At 44.2% G+C, this 19,371-nt stretch overlaps 3 protein-coding genes across 4 annotated transcripts; all 3 read right to left on the reverse strand.

Annotated features, from left to right (window-relative positions):
- Positions 1-2,662: 2,662 nt before the first annotated feature.
- Positions 2,663-5,951, reverse strand: LOC4331509 (catalase isozyme C). Its single transcript, XM_015774263.3, has 6 exons — positions 5,578-5,951; positions 5,385-5,481; positions 3,754-4,898; positions 3,317-3,384; positions 3,111-3,204; positions 2,663-2,989 (listed from the first exon to the last, which is right to left on the reverse strand). The coding sequence occupies exons 1-6, from the start codon at positions 5,590-5,592 to the stop codon at positions 2,930-2,932; spliced, it is 1,479 nt and encodes a 492-aa protein (XP_015629749.1). The 5' UTR covers positions 5,593-5,951; the 3' UTR covers positions 2,663-2,929.
- A 693-nt stretch (positions 5,952-6,644) lies between these two features.
- LOC4331510 (ubiquitin domain-containing protein DSK2a) lies at positions 6,645-11,364 on the reverse strand. 2 transcript variants are annotated; one of them, XM_015774262.3, is made up of 8 exons: positions 10,991-11,364; positions 8,660-9,400; positions 8,343-8,551; positions 8,129-8,242; positions 8,002-8,060; positions 7,802-7,830; positions 7,168-7,251; positions 6,645-7,040 (listed from the first exon to the last, which is right to left on the reverse strand). In XM_015774262.3, exons 1-8 carry the CDS (start codon positions 11,211-11,213, stop codon positions 6,895-6,897), a joined length of 1,605 nt encoding a protein of 534 aa, XP_015629748.1. In that variant the 5' UTR covers positions 11,214-11,364; the 3' UTR covers positions 6,645-6,894. The 2 variants fall into 2 exon arrangements, with proteins under 2 accessions (XP_015629748.1, XP_066164895.1); XM_066308798.1 differs by having other exon boundaries at positions 8,660-10,845.
- A 2,325-nt stretch (positions 11,365-13,689) lies between these two features.
- On the reverse strand, positions 13,690-19,318 carry LOC4331511 (uncharacterized). The gene is made up of 14 exons (XM_015774260.3): positions 19,193-19,318; positions 18,998-19,082; positions 18,572-18,682; positions 17,937-18,034; positions 17,754-17,840; positions 17,522-17,658; positions 17,337-17,409; positions 17,197-17,242; positions 17,016-17,125; positions 16,425-16,532; positions 16,257-16,316; positions 15,844-15,905; positions 14,784-15,096; positions 13,690-14,491 (listed from the first exon to the last, which is right to left on the reverse strand). The coding sequence occupies exons 1-14, from the start codon at positions 19,280-19,282 to the stop codon at positions 14,195-14,197; spliced, it is 1,677 nt and encodes a 558-aa protein (XP_015629746.1). The 5' UTR covers positions 19,283-19,318; the 3' UTR covers positions 13,690-14,194.
- Between the last annotated feature and the right edge of the window lie 53 nt (positions 19,319-19,371).

Raw genomic sequence — 19,371 nt, forward strand, 5'->3', positions numbered from 1 at the left:
ACTAATATCTCTCTCATACTATATTTACTCTAACAACAAACTAGATGCATACACCATCCCCACTATTTCCTAGCCAATAGCAAATCAAGATATTACATGTGGGTTATAAATATTTGTGTGCATGAATGCATGCATCAATATCCATTTACTCTAATGCATAAATAACGAATAGACTTAATAAATGTACACAAATATGTAGATCATTTAGGAATAACCTCAAAAAACTATATGTAGATCAATTTGGAATGGAGGGAGTAATCTACAGTGACCTGAGTAGCACTCTAAAATCCTGAGTTCAAATCTCTATAAGAGCGAATTTCAGATTGGGTTATTTGAAGAGCTAAGTTCCCTATTTGATAGACTAAGTTCCTAAATTAAAATGGTTGCATATATCTGGTTGGTATAGAGGCGGGATAAAAATACCCTTCTCTAAAAAAAACTTAATAATCGGAAATATCTGAAAAACTCAGTTGGATTAAAGCAGAACAATATGGTTAATTGGATGATTGATTTATTGATGCATGTATGTACTTGGCATGTGTTTGGTTTGGGAATGAAATATGATAGGTTAGACTCATCCTTGTTTTTAGGATGGGATCGTCCCCACTATCCGTTTAGCATGAGGTAGGAGATAGTCCTAGTTTTTAGGGGATGGCCTATATGTCAGTGGGAAAAAAAAAGTGGGATGAATTGGTCCACCAGTTTTTGAGTGACCAATTTTATTCGGATCTTAAAAGAATATTCTTTTTAGAGATTATTTTATCCCACCTATTTTCAAACCAGATGACTTAAAAAATAGCTTCGACCTAACCCAACCCACTTCATCCCTTGAACCAAACACACAGTTATGTGGACGGCTGGACGTGAGTGTCGATAGAGTAGGCTTCCTCTTAGCTCGACACTTCGACATGCAGACGCAGATAAGGATCGTGCTTGGTTGACGGCTTCGTTGGCGTCATGGCCATAACTAAAAGCAGAAGAGTGATGAAGAAATCGAAACAGCTCTACGAAGTACGAATGGGCGGTCGGTAATGCACTGTTAGTGCTACGTACACGTACGGCTTTTAAAAGGAAGCTAATGCTTTCTAGTGGAGTGCAAGAGAAGCGTACGTCGTAGAAATGCAACGTTGCACTTGTAAAAGTCACTGTGTCGGCACATTGCTATTCCTTTTTGAAACTCGTAGTAACCCAGGCCCCAGGGTCAATTTCAAATAGAGCTAGCCTATTGACCTTTTTTTGTTGTTGTTTTTTTTAACAAATCTTTTGTTGTTGTTGTTGTTGTTTCTGTAAGAACGGAAAAAAGCTGTGCACAGCACTTGTGGTAGTGCCAAACTATCGTGTCCCAACTAGAACAAAAAAATATATTATTGGGCTGTTGTTGCGTTGCTGCAAAGGCCTGAAATTTCAGTAGCCCAACTGATGGCCCACAAAGTAGGTTCATGCCCATCCCGGCCGCTGCTTAATCCACTAGAATAGGTTCGTTGTTAGTCCCTCTTATTGAGATCGAGTTTGATTTGCATCCTTAACCGAAATACCAGATACAACTCATCACTAAACTTCTGCTACCGGAGTATCTGAAGTCCCATGCCAGGATTGTGAGCTGTTACTTTATCTCCTTCCTCCCCACCGCGATGCCGTTTCTTCCAAGCCTCCTTCGCCGCCACAGCATCCACCACCGCACCCCGCGTCGGCTTCGCACGACTTCATCGTCGCCTTCGGTGAGCCCGTCTGTGATGTCCTCATGCACTTGCGCCCTATGAGAAGCGGAAGCAGCCCGGGGGCGCGCAACATGGTGTTTCTTCCTCCTCCCCTCTCTCCTCTTTTCCCCTTTTCTCTGACGAGGAAATCGTGGCCGCCCACACCGCCGCCTCTGCCTCGCTAGAGGCCCCGCCAGCGACAACGATCCAGTCCAGTTGCTCCTTGGCCGCCGTCGTCACCAGTAACAACATGATCGGCGACAGCGCAATGGCTAGCCGTGCCACCACCCCACACCAGTGATTTCAATTTCGGAATTTTCGAAACCCCCCCCCCCCCCCCCTCCTCTCGGCAAGTGATCATCTCGGGCAAATTTTTCTGTTTTTCTCATTCTAATTCAGTTAAATTATGTTAAAATTTCAAAAAAAAAATTGCTCCAAAAGTGCCCAAAAGTACCAAAATTTCGAGAATTTTAGTAGAACTGAAATGGCCGAAATTTCAGCTGAAATAGAAATTGGAAACCCTGCCCCACACAAGCTTCCCAAGGCCGGTGACGCCCATGGCGGGGCCAGCGCCGGCACAGCCGCATGCCGTCTCTTCATCGCTACTCTGTGCTCCATTGTTTTTCTTGGTGGGGCTCTAACGAGGATGGTAGCAACGGCGACGAGGATGCGAAATTGGGGAGAGAGATGAGTAAAAAGAAGGGGTGAGGGAAAAAAATAAAGTGATGCTTGTATGTGGGATCTATGTGGGTCCTACGTTAACTCGTCGCCATCTCAGCCGCTCACAATACTGCCATGGGACTTTAGATACTCCGGTATTATAAGTTAAGGAGCACGTTATATGTGATATTTTCGGTTAAGGATGCAAATCAAACTCTATCGCAACAGGAGGGATCTAAAGTGAACTTATTCCCTTATGCCAATAAAGTGGCCATATGCAAGAATTCCAAAAAAAGGGATTATAATTAAATAATTAATTTACTGTATATAAATTATTGATAAAAGGTGTGCTTACAATAATGATGAAGTATCAGGAGAAACGTGTCTTCAGGTTACAGATTATTACATGATGGTGGTACACGAATTGTGCGGTGATAGAAATCATATATGTCCTCTTTCCAAAATAGACTCGATCGATCGGTATTGCTAGAGTATGAGTAGCAATTATTATCCGATAGAGTGAGGCTGAGGCCTTCCGTGACTGAAGCAGATTGCAACGCTGATCGATCTCCTTACATGCTCGGCTTCGCGCTGAGACGGCTCGCCAGTTTCTGACCCAGAGACCTGTCAGCCTGCATCGAAAGACATAGTAGATTGTTCAAGTTGCAGTTCAGAACCAAGAACAGATTATACAGATCATGTTGTACGTTTTTTTTTCAATTTATGGAACAAACTGTAATGTGATGTATTTACCTGAGACCAGTAGGAGAGCCAGATGCTCCTGATCTCGTGGGTGAGGCGAGGGTCAGAGAGTGCGTCGATCCATCTCTTGATGAACCGGTCTTGCCTGCAGTGCATTTAGCATTTGTTCATCAGTCAATCAGTCTAGTTGACTAATTCAGTTTAGTTCAGTCTCTCGACAGTTAATTCGGTTGCTGCATCTGCATGTGTGTACATACCTTGCCGGATCCCATGAACGGTACCTCTCCCCTGGCTGCTTGAAGTTGTTCTCCTTGGCAATCACCACCTGCACTCGCAACCCGATCGATCAAAACCAGTTAATAAATTGACTAGCTATTACTACTTCTCCTGTTTTAGATTATAAATCGTTTTAACTTTGGTCAAAATTAAACTGTTTTAAATTTGACTAAGTTTATATAAAAAATAGTAACATTTTTAACTCATAATAAATATATTGAACTATAGATTTAATGATTTAATGAAACTAATTTGGTGTTGTAATTATTACTATATTTATCTATAAACTTAGTTAAACTTATAGTTTGAGATTGACTAAAATTAAAACATCTTATAATCTGAAACGGGGGAAGTAGTAATTAAGAAAGAAAATATAGTGAAATGTAAAACCCAAACGCAAATCAATCAACAGAATTACCTTCTCGCGGCGGCCGGTGAGGGTGGCGGAGGGGATGGGGTAGCGGGGGGCGTGCTTGGCAGGATCGTAGCGGGATGGGAAGTAGTCGACCTCCTCGTCGCGGTGCATGAAGTTCATGAAGCCGTCGTAGTGGTTGTTGTGGTGGGCGCACTTGGGCGCGTTGGGCGGGAGCAGCAGGTAGTTTGGTCCGAGGCGGTGGCGCTGCGTGTCGGAGTAGGAGAAGATCCTCGTCTGCAGCAGCTTGTCGTCGGAGTAGTAGATCCCCGGCACGATGATCCCGGGGCAGAACGCCAGCTGCTCGTTCTCCGAGAAGAAGTTGTCGATGTTGCGGTTGAGCACCATCCTCCCCACGGGCTGCAGCGGGACGATGTCCTCGGGCCACGTCTTGGTGACGTCGAGCGGGTCGAAGTCGAAGCGGTCCTCGTGGTCGGGGTCGATGGTCTGGATGAACAGCTTCCACTCCGGGAAGTTGCCGGCGGCGATGGAGTCGTAGAGGTCCTGCGTGGCGTGGCTGTGGTTGGTCCCGCCGACGGTGACGGCCTCGTCGTCGAGCAGCGACTTGACGCCGCAGGTGGGCTTCCAGTGGAACTTGACGTAGTGCGACTTGCCGGCGCGGTTGACGAGCGTGTAGGTGTTGACGCCGGAGCCGTCCATGTGGCGGTAGTCGGCGGGGATGCCGATGTCATCGAAGAGGAAGGTGAACATGTGGAGGCTCTCCGGGTGGTGGGAGAAGAAGTCGAGGATGCGCCAGTTCTCCTGGACGTGCGACTTGGGGTTGGGCTTGAGCGAGTGCACCATGTCCGGGAACTTCATGCCGTCGCGGATGAAGAAGACGGGGAAGTTGTTGCCGACGAGGTCCCAGTTGCCCTCCCGGGTGTAGAACTTGATGGCGAAGCCACGCGGGTCGCGGAGGGTCTCCGGGCTGCCGCGCTCGTGGATGACGGTGGAGAAGCGGACGATGACCGGGGTCTGGACGCCCGGGGCGCGGAGGAAGTCGGCGCAGGTGAGGTGGGTGATGTCGTGGGTGACCTCGAAGAAGCCCTTGGCGCTGGCGCCGCGGGCGTGCACCACGCGCTCCGGGATACGCTCCCTGTCGAAGTTGGCCAGCTTCTCAACCAGGTGGTAGTCCTCCAGAAGGATCGGGCCTGAATTTTCAGTGTTCCCAGTTCAGTTCAGTTCATCGATCACCACTCGACTTGAATTAAACTGACAAACATGCTACGGAACACTATCGTAAAATCGTAATTAGTACTAATTTACTGTAGTGAATTGCTCCCCACGGAGTCTGGACCTAGCTGAGATGTACAGAATCGTATGAAATTCATGTGCTCTAACAAACGCAACAGTTTCAATTTGTAGGAGGAACTAGGAAACAATTCAATTTTCAAATGATTCCGCCTGTAGCTTGAAAACACAACAGGTTCTAATCTTCTGGACATGGTGTTATAAGTTGTAACCAAATACTATCAAAGTATTTTTTAGGAAAAAAAACAAATGAATCCAGACTAGCACAGATTTACTGGGATGACGTTCTTGAATTTAAACTGGTAGCAGCAAAGGCTACACCACAGAAGACACAAAAAGTAATCTCAAACCACAGGAGGAAGGGGGATTGGCGTGGTCATACGTACCTCGGGAGCCGACGGTGAGCGAGTTGTTGTTGTTCCATACGGGGGCGCCGGAGTTGGTGCTCCACAGCGGGCCGTTGAACGAGCTCGACGGGCGGTGCTGCGCGCATCACACCAAATTCCGCATCAAAACCACAAAAAACCAACGCACTCTCAAACCCCTCGCCCCAGAAGCAGAGCAGAGCACGTTCGTTACCTTGTAGGGATCCATGGCTGATTAATTAACGACGACGGCGTCCGGCGCGCTCGGTCACGTTACGTACGAACGTCTCGCGAATGTCGCCACACACCGCCCTACTTATAGCGGGCCACAAGAGAAAGAAGAGCCCTCTGGGTCGTGAGTTTTTTTGTCGCGTCCCGGATCTTTCCGGGCTCAAATGATGTGGAGTACGTGGGGCTACGGCGCACGCAGGCCTAGTAGTACGCGAGACGGCGAGAGACGTGTGCTTTTGCAAAGCGAGCGGTGGTGGATGGGAGACATGGGGGGAGCTTGGGATGAGTGGACATGGGCCGCACCTCATCCACACGCTCCACCGCCGGCGCTCGCCGTCCAGAAAAATAACGGGATTTGTTTCTGCTGCGGCCTCTCTGCTCGTCAGATAAACGTAGCGATTTTTTTTTTTGGAACTGCACTAGCCTCTGGAATGTGAACGCGACGGCCAATGGGAATTTTTGATCGGGCTGCAGATGCTGTTCACATTGACCCGATACGTATAGTATATCCATGTGTGTGTGACTATTCCATTTCCCAAAAGGCAGGAAAAACATACGACAAAAGCCAGTTGAGACAGTATTGGTTGTTTTTTCGGGTACCATATGTGCAGAGATTTTTCACCTGATCCCGGCAAGGATTTTTTACACTCACTGATGTAAAGTATCTTGCATGCAGATGGAGGCATCTTGCGCCGCGCGGCCACTGGCACGCCAGACGCGAGAGAGGAGGATAACATTCCACAACAACAATAACAGATTGAGAACCGAAAGGCGCCCTCAAACGCAAAGGGGTCACCAGTTCGTCACCCGGTTGAGCTGCTTAACAATAGATTCATACATCCGGCAGAAGAGGTTAGAGCCTGATATGACAAAGGTAGCCAACCACCTTCCATCTTTCACTATTGTAGAGTTTTAGCTTCACAAGAGCCCCTTTTCAATCCAATAATGCCATCAACACATGAGAAAGCAAATTTCTAGCACATCTTCAGTGAAGAGTTAGGGTATCTATAGGTTGTAAGAGCAGGCAAGTAAACATAAACAACGGTCATGTACACTGCAGTAACCACCAATAGCTCAATATGTATATACACCAACCCAAAGTACCATCAATACACCAATATCTCGATCACGACATGACAACCATGTATGGAAAGGTTAACCCACTTGACTCATTTATTCATCTAAACCATGTACCTAGATGATGCCTTTGAATCTGACGGTATAAAACCAATGAACCAGACAATCTTACAATCTGAGCTACAGGTAACAAGTCGAGGACATCTTCGATCACAACAGTCTATCAGCCAATATTCCCAAGAAGTCGCTCCACCGCAGCATGAACATTTCCCGCTGTAGCAATCAAAGCTCGAATGTTCTCCTGTGTGTCAAAGAAACCCATTTCTTGGAGCTGAGCTAGTTGTGTTGCATATAGCTCTTCTGGTGGAACTGCAAATATTGGCATTGCTTAATGAGGGCAAACCAACCGACTCCAACTCGAAAAGAATTTCAAAAAAATATTAATGTGACTATTTCTTGCAGTATTGCACTCCAAAATTTAGAGAAAATCACTTACCATTGGGTGCACTAGGAACACCTAGGCCACCACCAGCACCGAGCCCACTGAACATGCTCATCAGATTGTTGAGGTTAGTATTGCCTGGCATTAAAGTACTCTCATAAGTCGTGCCATTAAAGTATTCTAAATTAATTTCAATGAAGCACCAAAATATATACTATCAATAATTCAACAATCTAAATAAGACATCTGACCATGTTTAATATACTACCAGTTGACAAGATATGGTAACATCTTACATTTCACATTGATTTCTAATGATGAACTCAGAATCCCATTTGAGTTGGATGCCTGATTCAACTACCACTAACAAAGTAAACCAGGGTACAAAATATCAACAAATTAAATCACTAAAATTGTTTCCTAGAAAACTATATTTGGTCTGGAGGGCATTCATTTGTTTCATCTAGGTACATGATCGATATAAATATCTAAAAAGGCAAAATTTGAGCATCCTATTGCTCTCTTAGTAAATAAAAACTTATTGCAAGAAATGATATAATATGATTCTGCAATTTATCAACAAATATAAAAAAAATCTTAGCCTATATGACTCTCTAGAAGTTGACATATGTATCTGATAGTTCTGTGAAAGACAGTTCTGATAGTGAACATCAGTAGAGGAAGTTACCTGCACCAGCACCTGATTGGGTTCGCTCTCTGGTTCAAAAAAGAAAGAAAGAAAGAAAAGGATTCAATAAGCAGTAGTATAGGCGAGACTTACAAATAAAAATCTCTTGATTTTACACTCAACAATTAACTTAGAAAAAGAAAAGGTATACATAAACATGATGAGCTTAAACAGGTTAAGTTGAACTGGGGAATACTCACGGGCCAGCTTGTTGTTGACCAAGTTGTGACATCAAGGACTGCTGGAATGAGATTAATTGCTATACACACAAAAAAATCATCATAAGCCATCTGATTTCCATACACTACAGCAGTATAACTAATTTACCTGCAAAGTTTCAGGAGATGTCAACTGGCGAACAAATTCTGGGTTCTGGAACATCTCCCTCAACTGAGTGTTAGATTCCATCATATTACGTACATTTGGGTTGATATTAAGCAGCTGCAAGCAAGACGACATCATTAGATAATTAAAACACTGTGTATCATGCATATCAAGAAGCACAACATCAACTATTCCATGAAAGATTAGAGCAACGAACCTGATTCATGGACTGAGGATTTGACATAATGTTCTGCATCATTTGCATCATTGTAGGATTTTGCAACACCTGACTCAAGAAGGAAGTATCCGAGCCACCACCCAGCATACCTCCCAAATCTGTAGAACTTAACCCTCCTAGGCCACCAGCTGTGGCACTCCTTGCATTGGTAACTGGAGAGGGCCTTGTTGCTCCCTGTGCAGCTCCAGCTGTTGATTTACGTATTAGTCAGAGAGAATCCCATCTGCGAATCTAGGATACCAAAACAGGACAAGAAAACATACACCAAAATAAAAAACAAAGTACACAAAACTTACCAGTTGTGCTCCAGGGATTTGGAAGTGGATTAGTGTTTGGAGCAGGAGAACCTGTTGTGGATTCTGAGGTGGTCGTTGGTGAATTTGCAGCTGGATCTCTGGCTTGGTTTGATCCATGATTTCCTAGGAGAGCAGAAAATGGGTTTGAACTTCTATCACCCTCCCCAGCCATCGTTGTTGCATTCAGAAATGGCTCTTGAACAGTTTCATACATGCGGCGGAGCATATTGAACCCTTCTGGAGAAGATTCAATGTTGCTCATGGCTCTGTCTGTGTTCCGCATCATCTCTCGCATAAGTTCAGGATTCCTAGCTGCTTCAACAGTCTGGCGGAGAATGCTTGGATCATTGAGGACATGAGCAAGATCTGGATTACGATCAACAATTTCACGCATTTGGGGGTTGTTCATAATTATATTGCGAATTAGATCAGGGCTATTCAATATATTCTGCATGAGTGGCATATTCATTATTTCTCTCATCAACGTAGGGTTCTCGGATAGCTGTTGTTGCATCTGGGATAGTTCTGGAAGGCCAGAACCAAATGAGCCCAACCCTCCACTGTTAGCAGAACCTGAACCCCCAAGACCATGCAACAAACCTCCAAAACCAACTGCTGGTGAATTGGAAGCAGTGGTAGCATTAATGGCAGGAGTTACATTGTTGGCTGCAGGAGGTGCGGTTGACGCTGGTGGTGGTGCAGCACCACGGACCATGTGAATGGTGTGATCCGTCTCAACACCTTCAAGAGGGAAAATAGGCATAAGAATAAGCACATTTGGAAAATCTTTGTGACTCAAGGTTAAACATGCACTGCAGCAGTAAACTTGCTGCATTCAAAGAGTAATGATTTCTAAAAGCATTTGTCAAAATTGAGTAGATGGACCTAGCATATCTGGTAACTCATAAGTTGATGTGCACGTGAGCAAAATAAAAATTGGTACTACCTCCGTCCCAAAATATAACAACTTCTAGCCTTCAAAATTTGCCCCTAAATATAACAACTCCACCTACATTCTCTTCTCAACCAATCACAACCATCCACCATTCAAATTACCTACCTACCTCCTCTTCTCAACCAATCACAATCTTCCTCCGTTTAATTCCATCAACTTTCTTAATACACGTGTCCAATCCTAAAACTCCTTATGGGACAGAGGTAATAACACTTTTAAAAGCACAAAGGTGGGCAAAGACTGCATAAGAGGATAACCTTCTTTCACGAAGACCAATATCCACACCCAACGTTGAAAAGAAAAACCAGAAACCTCATATAAATGATTCGGAAACACATGGGTGCAGATTTGAATAGGTTCAAATGCAAGAGGATATGATGGGCATGGATGCAGTAGGTGGGATCAAAACCCGATGCTCAGTATCAAATTTTACTCATTAATTCAATTCCATATAAAGCTTCATCTAGTGGCCCGAAAGAATCTGCAATAAACAGTACAACCCTCTGCCTTTTACTTGAAAAGGAATATAACATGCACCAAACAGCATGCATCACAGTAGCAGTTTTTGTAGTACGTTTGGAAGATTGAATCTCTTTCAGTTCTACACTGCTGTGGAGAGTTGCCCATGTGGATAGTGCTGCGCATTTAGCTTCTGTTGATGTCATAACAAGCCAATAATTAATGCTACATCATAAGGCCATGACCAGATGTACAAGTTATCACGTTACACGTGGATCATTACGAGTAGTTCATAACAAGCACTTGCAACGAATGACGCAGGACAATAAAAACAGCATTATAAAGCTTCCATATTCGCTAATCACTAAGATGCCATTATGCTGACAATATCCAGCAAGGAATGTTATATTCCTGCAAAAATACCCTAACCACGCATTACCAGATACAATTTCACATCGCACGTGTGCACTTAACAATGCAATTGGTGGCTCCATGATGTTTGGAATCACTTTCATGTCAAGAAGGGAGGGAAGTGCTTGTTTTCCTTCTACTGCATGTTCGCTAAACTGCATTATAAATTAGAGTAGCAAGGCTCCCTGATACTGCCTTCCACTGCATCTTCACTGGGCTGCATTATAAATTAGTGTGCAAGTCTCCCTGATGCTGCTTACCCAATAATACCATCGTCTACCAAGTAATAACATGGAAAATCAAAGAGATAATTCACACACGGCATGAAAGGAGCAGCTTTCCTTCGCACTCCTGACTCCTCCTACAACAACGGCATTGGCGCATTGTATCAAACATACGAACTAGAATGAATCGGACCTAAACCATCGCATCTCAGGCACAGACCGAGCAAATCGCATCAACCACACAAGCTAGTTCTAACCGCACAGAAGAGGGTAGGCACGTACCGTAGCTGGCTAGGGTTTGCTCGTCCTTCAAGATCCGGCCCTTGTAGATCAGCCGCTGCTGCGGCGCCGGCACGTCGCAGCTCTCGGCGACGATCGCCTTGAACGCCCCGACGCTGAGCCCCAGGTCGGCCCGCACCGCGAGCTTGGAGCCGTTGGTGCACCGGATGTGCAGCGTCGCGGCCGCCGCCGCGGCGGCTGCCTCTTCCCCGTCCCCGCCGCTCATAACCCTAGCTCTCGATCCGACGCGGGGCTGCGCCTTCCCGATCCTTCGACGCGTGCGGTGCGAGTGCGATGCGGGCGAGAGGAGTGTGGCGTGTGTTCCCCTCCCCCCTCCTCTTCCCGTGTCGCGTGTCGCGTCTCGTCTGCACGGGCTTGTGGGAGGGAGGAGAACGAGGAGGGGGGGAAGAGGAGGCGGCGGAATAACTTTGGGCGGAGAGATTAACGGCGGAAATAAGTGCGCGACAGAGATGGAAGGCTGTGATTCCTTTGCGTCGGTGGGGGCCCACGGCGAGTCGGCGAGGCGAGGGAAGGGAGGTGGGGTGGGCCCCCACGTGGACCGGACTGTAATATAGTCGTGGGTGGATAGAAGGTTCTAGCACCGTCACAGTTTATCTTACGCGACCGCCACGCGAAGGCGTATTTGAGCATAATACGTATTCTGCTGTCGAATGTGTATAGGGTCCTGTTTGTGGGAGTCCGAATATTCTGAGAAGCAGCCGGTGAGAAGATAGCTGGTGAGAATCTGAAAAAGTTAGAAAACCCAGCTTAATATTTTAAGAAACAACTGATGAGCCCCACATGTTAGCTTCCTCCTCTCTCCTCCTAGCTTTCTTCATCCTCTCTCCCTGCGTCTGTCGAGCAGCGGGCCACACATGGCAAAAAGCACCCGATTTATAAGTTAAGAGACGCGTTATATCTGTATTGGTATTACGGTTTAAGAACACTATGTGATTCCCCGCGCTTTGCTGCGATAATTACAAAGCAATTATCAATATATTTTTTTCGACAATCAAACTAGGAGTAAAAATGAAGCATCAGGTTTTATCAATGATAATCATGAAACAAACAAATGATATTGCGCCTTAATGTGAAACATATTATAAGTATATATTAGATCTTATAAAAATGGTAGATGGATTTGTTAAAATATTGTGCAAATGGTGTGAGGGTGATGATTGGAAATGCTTACACATTGATTTGTAGAAATAAATAAATTGTAGATGATGTTGTATACCTGTATGAGGCTTAATATGTAATTATTGCTATTGGGTGATCATGTGGTATGATTGCATGTTGAGCTTTAGACTTAGTGGACTATAACTTTATAGAAAGTATACATACTCTAAAGGGACAATTGCTTATTTGACCCTATTTTAAAACCAAACTACCAGATTGACCATACTTTTTCATGTTTGCTCATTTGACCCCACTTTTCAAAATCGAAGCCACCGTTTGACCCTGTTTTCACTAGCCCGTTAGGGTTTCAGTTAACAAAAAGAAAAAATAAATTTACTAACATGAATGGACCAAAATGACCTTGATTACTTGTCCCAAGTTGCAAATCCCTTCATCCCATCATCCCACGTCTCAGTGGCGTACTGGCGTGGCTGGCCGGGGCGTGATTCGTGAAGGGAGGAAGAGGAGGAGCGGTGTCGGCGAGCAAAGGGAGGGACGGCGGTCGGCCTGGGCGCGCGGAGGAAGGGGCGGCATCGTGGTGCGCGGAGGAGCAGCGGCGCTGGCTGTGGCAGCGCAGAGGGAGGGCCGCACCGGCGCGCGGTGGAGCAGCGACGCCGGGTGCGGCCATGTGGAGGGAGGGAGGGGCGTCGGCGCTAGCACGCGAAGGAGAAGCGGCTGCCGGCGCCGGCTGCTGCCGCGCGGAGGGAGGGAGGGAGGGGCATCGTTGGTGCTGGTGCACGTAGAAGCAGCGGTGCCCGCTGCCGCGTGGTGTGAGCGAGGCGCCGGTGGCAGCCGTGCGGAGGGAGGGAGGGGCGTCTGCACGGGCGCGTGGAGGAGAAGCGGCGGCTGCTGCTGCCGTGCGGAGCGAGGGAGGGAGGGACGACGTCGGCGCCGACTGGTGGAGGAGAGGTGATGGATGTTGCTGCCGCGGAGGGAGGAAGGAGCAACGGCGCCGACTACTGTTGGATATGTATTTGGATCTGAAATTTTCTGTTCGACAATACGCTTGAAATTTTTGTAAAAAAAATGTCAAATTGAATCAAACGTTTCAAATTGAAGACAATTCTGTTAAACTTGTTTCAAATTTGTCAAGCTATGCCAAATTTACTACAAATATTTGAAAAGGTCCAAATGAATAAAAAAAAGCTTTGATATAATATGGTTAAATGAGCAAGGGCAAAAATGACAATTTGCTTCTGAGTTAACACCGTTATTGGGCCTTCACGGAATAGGGTCAGCTGTGATCTTCGGTTTTGAAAAACAGGGTCAAACGAGCAAACAAAAAAGTAAGATCAATTTAGTAGTGGGCTTCACAATAGGAGAATCCTCTCACCTGTCCTTCTCACGATTTGTGTCCAAGGCCAACAGGGACAGAGTATGCATGGGCTTCAGTAATTGGGCTTTGCCCCTTTTGCCATCTAATAGTCTCGGCCCATCAAAACAATATAGTACCTTACTGGTCCTCTAAGAAGGAAAAAAAAACATCATAAGTCAGCAAGAAATCTTTATACCCAAATGGCTAGTTGGATGAAAGGGTATATATAACTCATTGCAAATCAGAAATCCAGTAAATATCTCATGGTTATCAAATCCCATGGCAGTTCGCTATGTTACATGTAATCAAATTACTGATGAAGTATTTTCAACCCAAGTAACCATGGCGACAGTTTCAAACTTTCAGTTCACCTAAGCTCAAAAGTTCAAGGGGCAGTACGACTCAACATTGGTACAGTACGCGGAGACTAACAAGCCAAAGTGAATAATATAAGGTTACAATTATCTGGTAGTACTATCTACGCACTAGACTCAGTTCTACTACAAAAAGACGTCAAGGCAGGCACTTGGGCAATAACATCATTCTCCAGCATCCACGTGAGTTTAGCTGCGGTAAAAGTTCGCCTGCATTGTATGGTGGCCAACTGACCATCCTGCACGCCCAAGCACTTCGATGCGCTGAGCGCGTTGATTATGGAATCATGGAATGGAGAGATCCTGGCTAATTTTTGTTGAGTGACTACGGCTTAGCCATCACGATTTACTGGAAAATAATGTGGACAGTGAAGGACGGCTTCCGTCAGCAAGATCATCTTCACTAGCCTCCATATTGAGCTGATCATACTCAGTGGATACACGTGGTAACTCCTCGCTCATAGTGTCCATGATTACTTGCCCAAGAACAAACCGGACCTCACCAGGGTGCCCATCCTTCAGTAACTTATAATCAATTTCCTGCATCCCTCTTGTCCCTTCATATGAAGTTAAGTCAGTATCAAGGCCCTCAAATATTCTCAACACTCTCTCCCTCTCTCTGCTAGATACAAGCACCTGATAACAAACCCAGTAACAAAATTTTAGTACGCTTTGTATGTATAATGTAAAAATTCATTTAGGAACAAATATGGGGCCAATTAAACAATGGTTCATGCATCGTTAGAACAGTTCCTACTACACAATATTAGAACTCCATTAGGTGGCTCTGAACAATGATTGATCAGTCAATATTTGCATGCTTACTTGCAGAAGAGCCCAAGCAACATTCAATGATTCAACTATGGATTTCATACCAGGAATTAATATGACAATTGGGAGTTGAGACGTATGCTAAAGAAATACTTACCAGTCCTGAAACTTGTGAAGCCTTTGAGTATTTGGCCAGTGATTGTTGGAGAGCATCTATAGATGTCAACGTATCAACTGACGACTTGACTAGTGATGCTAAATGTGATGTTTGTTCCATGAGATTCTCCAGTTTGCTCCGAGAAGGCCCTAGTGTTTCTGGAATAAACGGGGCTGGTGCTCCAATGTCTTGATTCAAGAAGTTGACTGCGCCCTCCCATGATCCAAAATACATTAGTGCAGCAAAAGCCCTGATTACCTGGGCATCATGTGGAGAATTTACCAATGCACTGTGAAATGTCAACAGTGCTAACCTGTGGAATAACATGAAATGCCATAGACGTGACTTGCTCAAAATATACAAGAATTGTATTAGACACAAAATGGGAACATTCAACTGCAAATTGACAGTGGTATATAATACTAGTGTAGAAAAAAAAGGTAACACTCTAAAAAAAAAAGCAATGTGTGTGTCAGTGTGCATAGGTGCGTGCGCAAGTGTGTGAGAAATTCCAGGGTGGCATACATAGATAATAAGATAATCCACTTTGTCCTTCGGGCTAGGACTCACACAAGTTATCCAGTATACTACTGGACACTCAAAATTTCACAGAAATCCATGCATATCTTCTAGTGATGAAAACTGGAAAGTCAGAACCGCTAGACTCACAGTGCACATCAGTGTGTCCCTAAGACTGCAAAGAAAGGAATATTAACTTCACTATACATCTCTATCACTCTGGTCAGTGCAAATCTTTAATCAGCTACACTTCTGGTTTTTGAATTTTGATGATTGTAGTCTAGTACTATGCATCTCCTGCAAAGTGTATATGTAGGACCAGCCAATACAAAAAAGAACACTAAGGCCTCGTTCGGTTTAGAGGGGATTGAAGAGTATTGGAGGAGATTGAGGGGGAATAATTCCACACCACAATAGGTGTGGAATAAATCCCCTCCGATCCCTCCTTCACAGGGATTAACCGAACAAAGACTAAATGATTTTCACACCCCTTTATATAATGAAGGTAAATGCGCACAGGCATTCATTTAAAGTTTCTTACCACAAACAGGAGGGGCATGGCTGATCAGCAGAGAGTAATTTATCAAGATTAGCCAGTAGTTTCTGCACATGTGAATGCACATCATTATACAGCATATATAAACACATAACGAGCCCTAGTCTTAAAACTTAAATATTACACTTCTAAGTCACTGACTAAAGAAAAGGAAACCAGGAAGACACTACTTACATAGTTACATTAAGGCAACTAACAAGAAGTGACTGTCAAGAGCTGATGAACAGTAACAAAACTATAGAACTATGCAGCCAATACTTCATGTTCATGGATATTGATGCGTAACAACACTAGTTAGCTAACACTAGCCAACACATGTGCGTGGTTTAAATTATTTCACCTTTTATTATGAAGCAAAAAAAAATCATATAGTATGACACATTTCCAGAGTTACTCACCATGAGCATTAAATCTGTGTCATTTGATTTATCCTTCATCTGATCCGACATATATGCTGCCTAAAATGAAAATATCATTACATATGCAAGTAAGATAAAGATGGAAGTGGTCAGTACCACAAGCATGACTCTACTTACGCAATGGCATGATCGCATTGCTCAACCTACCTGGAAAGGCAGCAAAAAATCGAGAAGTCCATATTTTCTAAGTAACCTAAGAGAAGAAGCTGCTGCCCCATAAGACAATAAATAATTCAATTCCATCATTAATCTTGCCTACACAGTAATGAGGTCAAAAGCATTAGAAAAAAAAGAAACAATGGTACATTTTGCCATCAGTGCATGCTCTAATTGTCAAAATGCCACAGGGTTTTTGCCCAATTGCTCTTATCTCATTGGATTCAAGTGTGACGCAAAAATGCTAGTTAGAGGCTAAAAATTGTCCAAATTCCCTTCATCTCTATTTTCTTTCTCCTCTCTAGCTTTCATTTTTCATAGGTGATTGCAAGTCACCTATGATTGTGCATAAAGGAAGAGAAATAACTTGTTTTTTTAATATGCTATCAAGAAGCCATTTCGGTCATAGAGACAGTCAAAAACCATTGACTTAACAGTGTACTGGCATTTTGACAACTCTGAAAGAAAAGTAGTGACATTTGAGCAATTACAGAAAAAGTGATGGCAGGTTGACAGATAGTGCAAGCCCTAGTGGCAATTATGCAATAAATACATATAGTTCCATGGTGGGATACAACAAACCTTGTCAATATCTGTTATGGACAAAGAAAGTTCCCGTATTGCAGCAGAAGTTTCACTGGAGAACTCAAAACCAAGGCGAGCAGCAATTCTCAAGCCACGCAAAATCCTGGCTGAAATAAACCAGAATCTAAATTTTCTGTGGATAGATTAAAGAAATGAGGAATATTCTTTGAATACCTACCAGGGTCTTCCTTGAATGAAACACGGGCAGGAATCACTGTAGACACCTGTTATCCACTCAAGGAGTTAGCCAAAGGGGGAAAAAAACAAGGATATTTCTGGATATCTGCATGGATTGAGATGAACCAAGCTAATTGTTACCTTGTTTTTGCTAATATCCCTTACTCCATTCACATAATCATAAATCTTAAAGTTAAATGGATTAAAGAATAAGCTGCCATGAAAGGATTACAACAATGTTAGTAATTACCTCCAGCAATGTTTCAAAAAGAAGTCAACAACATCTGTTAAACATTTCAGGCACAAGATTTTATTCAGAAGATTACCTGTTTATTGTAAAGTCTCTTTTCATAGAATTCTGCCAGAGAAGAATATCCCCCTCATCATAACGTTTAAACTCCTCTGAACATCCTATATTTTTACTTCCTTTCACATGATTTGCATTCGTGCTAAAGCTAGAAACCTGTTAGAACAAAAGAAATCCCAAGAAATAAGCATTTGGCAAAGTTGCTGCAAAGACAATTGTTCATAATGTGGATTTTCCTATGAATAACACACCTCAATTTTTGTGCCATACATATTAACCTGGCATATTGGAAAGCGTTTGCCAATAATTATACATCGTTGGAAAACCATTTTCTTAATCTGAAAAAAAAAAGCAACGTCTGTCAACTTAGCTTTTTTTTTTCTTTTGCTTTTATCCAGAAAATGAACACTTATGACAAATTAATGCACCAAAACCTGCTGGAGGCTTGCGGTAGTAATCACATCAAAATCTTTAGGTGCCCTTTTCAGTAGCAAATCTCTCACGCATCCCCCAACAAGATAAGCTGCAAACCCTGCAGTACAACTTTAATAGAGTAAGCATACATAAACACATCCCTATACATATTTAAAAGTGAGAACACCACAAAATGTTCCATATGTGTACTCTTCCGACAAGTTCAAGCAGCATATTCATGCTTCCCAAAGGATCTATAGTTAACATGAAGGAAGCTGAGAAATTGAGTTCCAAAACCATCTCACGTTACAATTTTGAACTATTGCTTGCCTTCACCTCAAACATGTTTCCGATTAGTGGGGATGCTTTAATGGATGGGCATGGCATCTGCACTATGGCACATTAAGATAGAAGTTCATGCATTGCCGGGACAAGTGTAATAAGATTACCTTCTTTTTTTTTTGCCTTTGGATAATATTACAATAGCTCACTTGGTGTAATGCAACAAAAAGGAAACAACCACTAATATATTGCATAATTTCATTCGTAGTAATACATGTTTTACCGTACAGGAGCAAACGGTGGCATGAGTATGGAATATCAATGCACAAAAACTCAGAAATATAAATAAGTGTTCAAGAGATTTATTACCCACCTTTTCGTTTTAGCATGTGTAGGACAGTCCAGGCATGGCGAGGTATATCCCCTCTAGTAATACCAACAACCCTCGAGTCAAAATATCTCCATGAAGAAGAATCAACAAATCCTGCACAAACACAAATCCTATTTTTAGGTTTCCCGCTGTGTAACCAGTAGTTAGCTAAGGTCTGCCTGCATTATTCCACTAAAAGCAGAGATTTGATCAAAATACTAAACAAGTAAACAACTATGCAGTTCCCGTGTACCAACAAAGAAAGTACGCCATTTCCAGCTAAACGTAAACAAGCTACCGTGCAGCACAATCAATAGCATTTGCTCATTTGCTGAAAGGGCGAATTGCACAGATGTGATTTACTGATCTACACGTGTGAGCATCAACCATCTGCTCTCCGGGGGCCATCACGAGTGATCAAAACATCACCTGGTCTTCTATTAGAAGAGGAACCGCCGTTGCGTGGGCCCATGTCGCCGCCGCCGCCTTCCTTCTTCGAGCTGTACGCCAGCGTCTGGAAGCAACAGAACGAAGCACAGTAAGACGAGAGGGATTCCAGCCCAAGCGCGTCGCCCGCAAGGCGCTCGACGAAATGCCCCGGTAGCAGGACCGCGAGAGACTAACCTGCAGACCGGAGGCCGCGGAGCCGAGGCGGTGGAGGAGGCGGCGAGCAGGCGGGGGCGATGGGTCAGCGCGCCGTCGTGGCGTCGTCATCACTCGCCCGCGGCCGCCGGCTAGGTGAGTGCGAGCAGGTTGCGCCTCCGGGCCGGTAGGTTAGACGTGTGCTACTGGGCTGGACGCAG

Source organism: Oryza sativa, chromosome 3 (genome assembly GCF_034140825.1).
Source record: "Oryza sativa Japonica Group chromosome 3, ASM3414082v1".
NCBI classification, from domain to species: Eukaryota; Viridiplantae; Streptophyta; class Magnoliopsida; order Poales; family Poaceae; genus Oryza; species Oryza sativa.

Bases quoted from the DNA above. Each gene is read 5' to 3' on its own strand.
- LOC4331511 (XM_015774260.3), bottom strand. From the start codon at position 19,282: ATGACGACGCCACGACGGCGCGCTGACCCATCGCCCCCGCCTGCTCGC. The intron at 17,410-17,521 runs GTAATCTTCTGA...CTTTCATGGCAG, and splicing joins AGAGACTTTACAATAAACAG to CTTATTCTTTAATCCATTTA. The intron at 17,243-17,336 runs GTAACAATTAGC...AGTGGATAACAG, and splicing joins GGGATATTAGCAAAAACAAG to GTGTCTACAGTGATTCCTGC.
- LOC4331510 (XM_015774262.3), bottom strand. From the start codon at position 11,213: ATGAGCGGCGGGGACGGGGAAGAGGCAGCCGCCGCGGCGGCGGCCGCG. The intron at 8,552-8,659 runs GTAAGTTTTGTG...GTAAATCAACAG, and splicing joins AAATCCCTGGAGCACAACTG to CTGGAGCTGCACAGGGAGCA. The intron at 7,252-7,801 runs GTAACTTCCTCT...CTTTAATGCCAG, and splicing joins CCAATCAGGTGCTGGTGCAG to GCAATACTAACCTCAACAAT.
- LOC4331509 (XM_015774263.3), bottom strand. The intron at 3,205-3,316 runs GTATGTACACAC...AATGCACTGCAG, and splicing joins CGTTCATGGGATCCGGCAAG to GCAAGACCGGTTCATCAAGA. The intron at 2,990-3,110 runs GTAAATACATCA...CTTTCGATGCAG, and splicing joins GGCTCTCCTACTGGTCTCAG to GCTGACAGGTCTCTGGGTCA.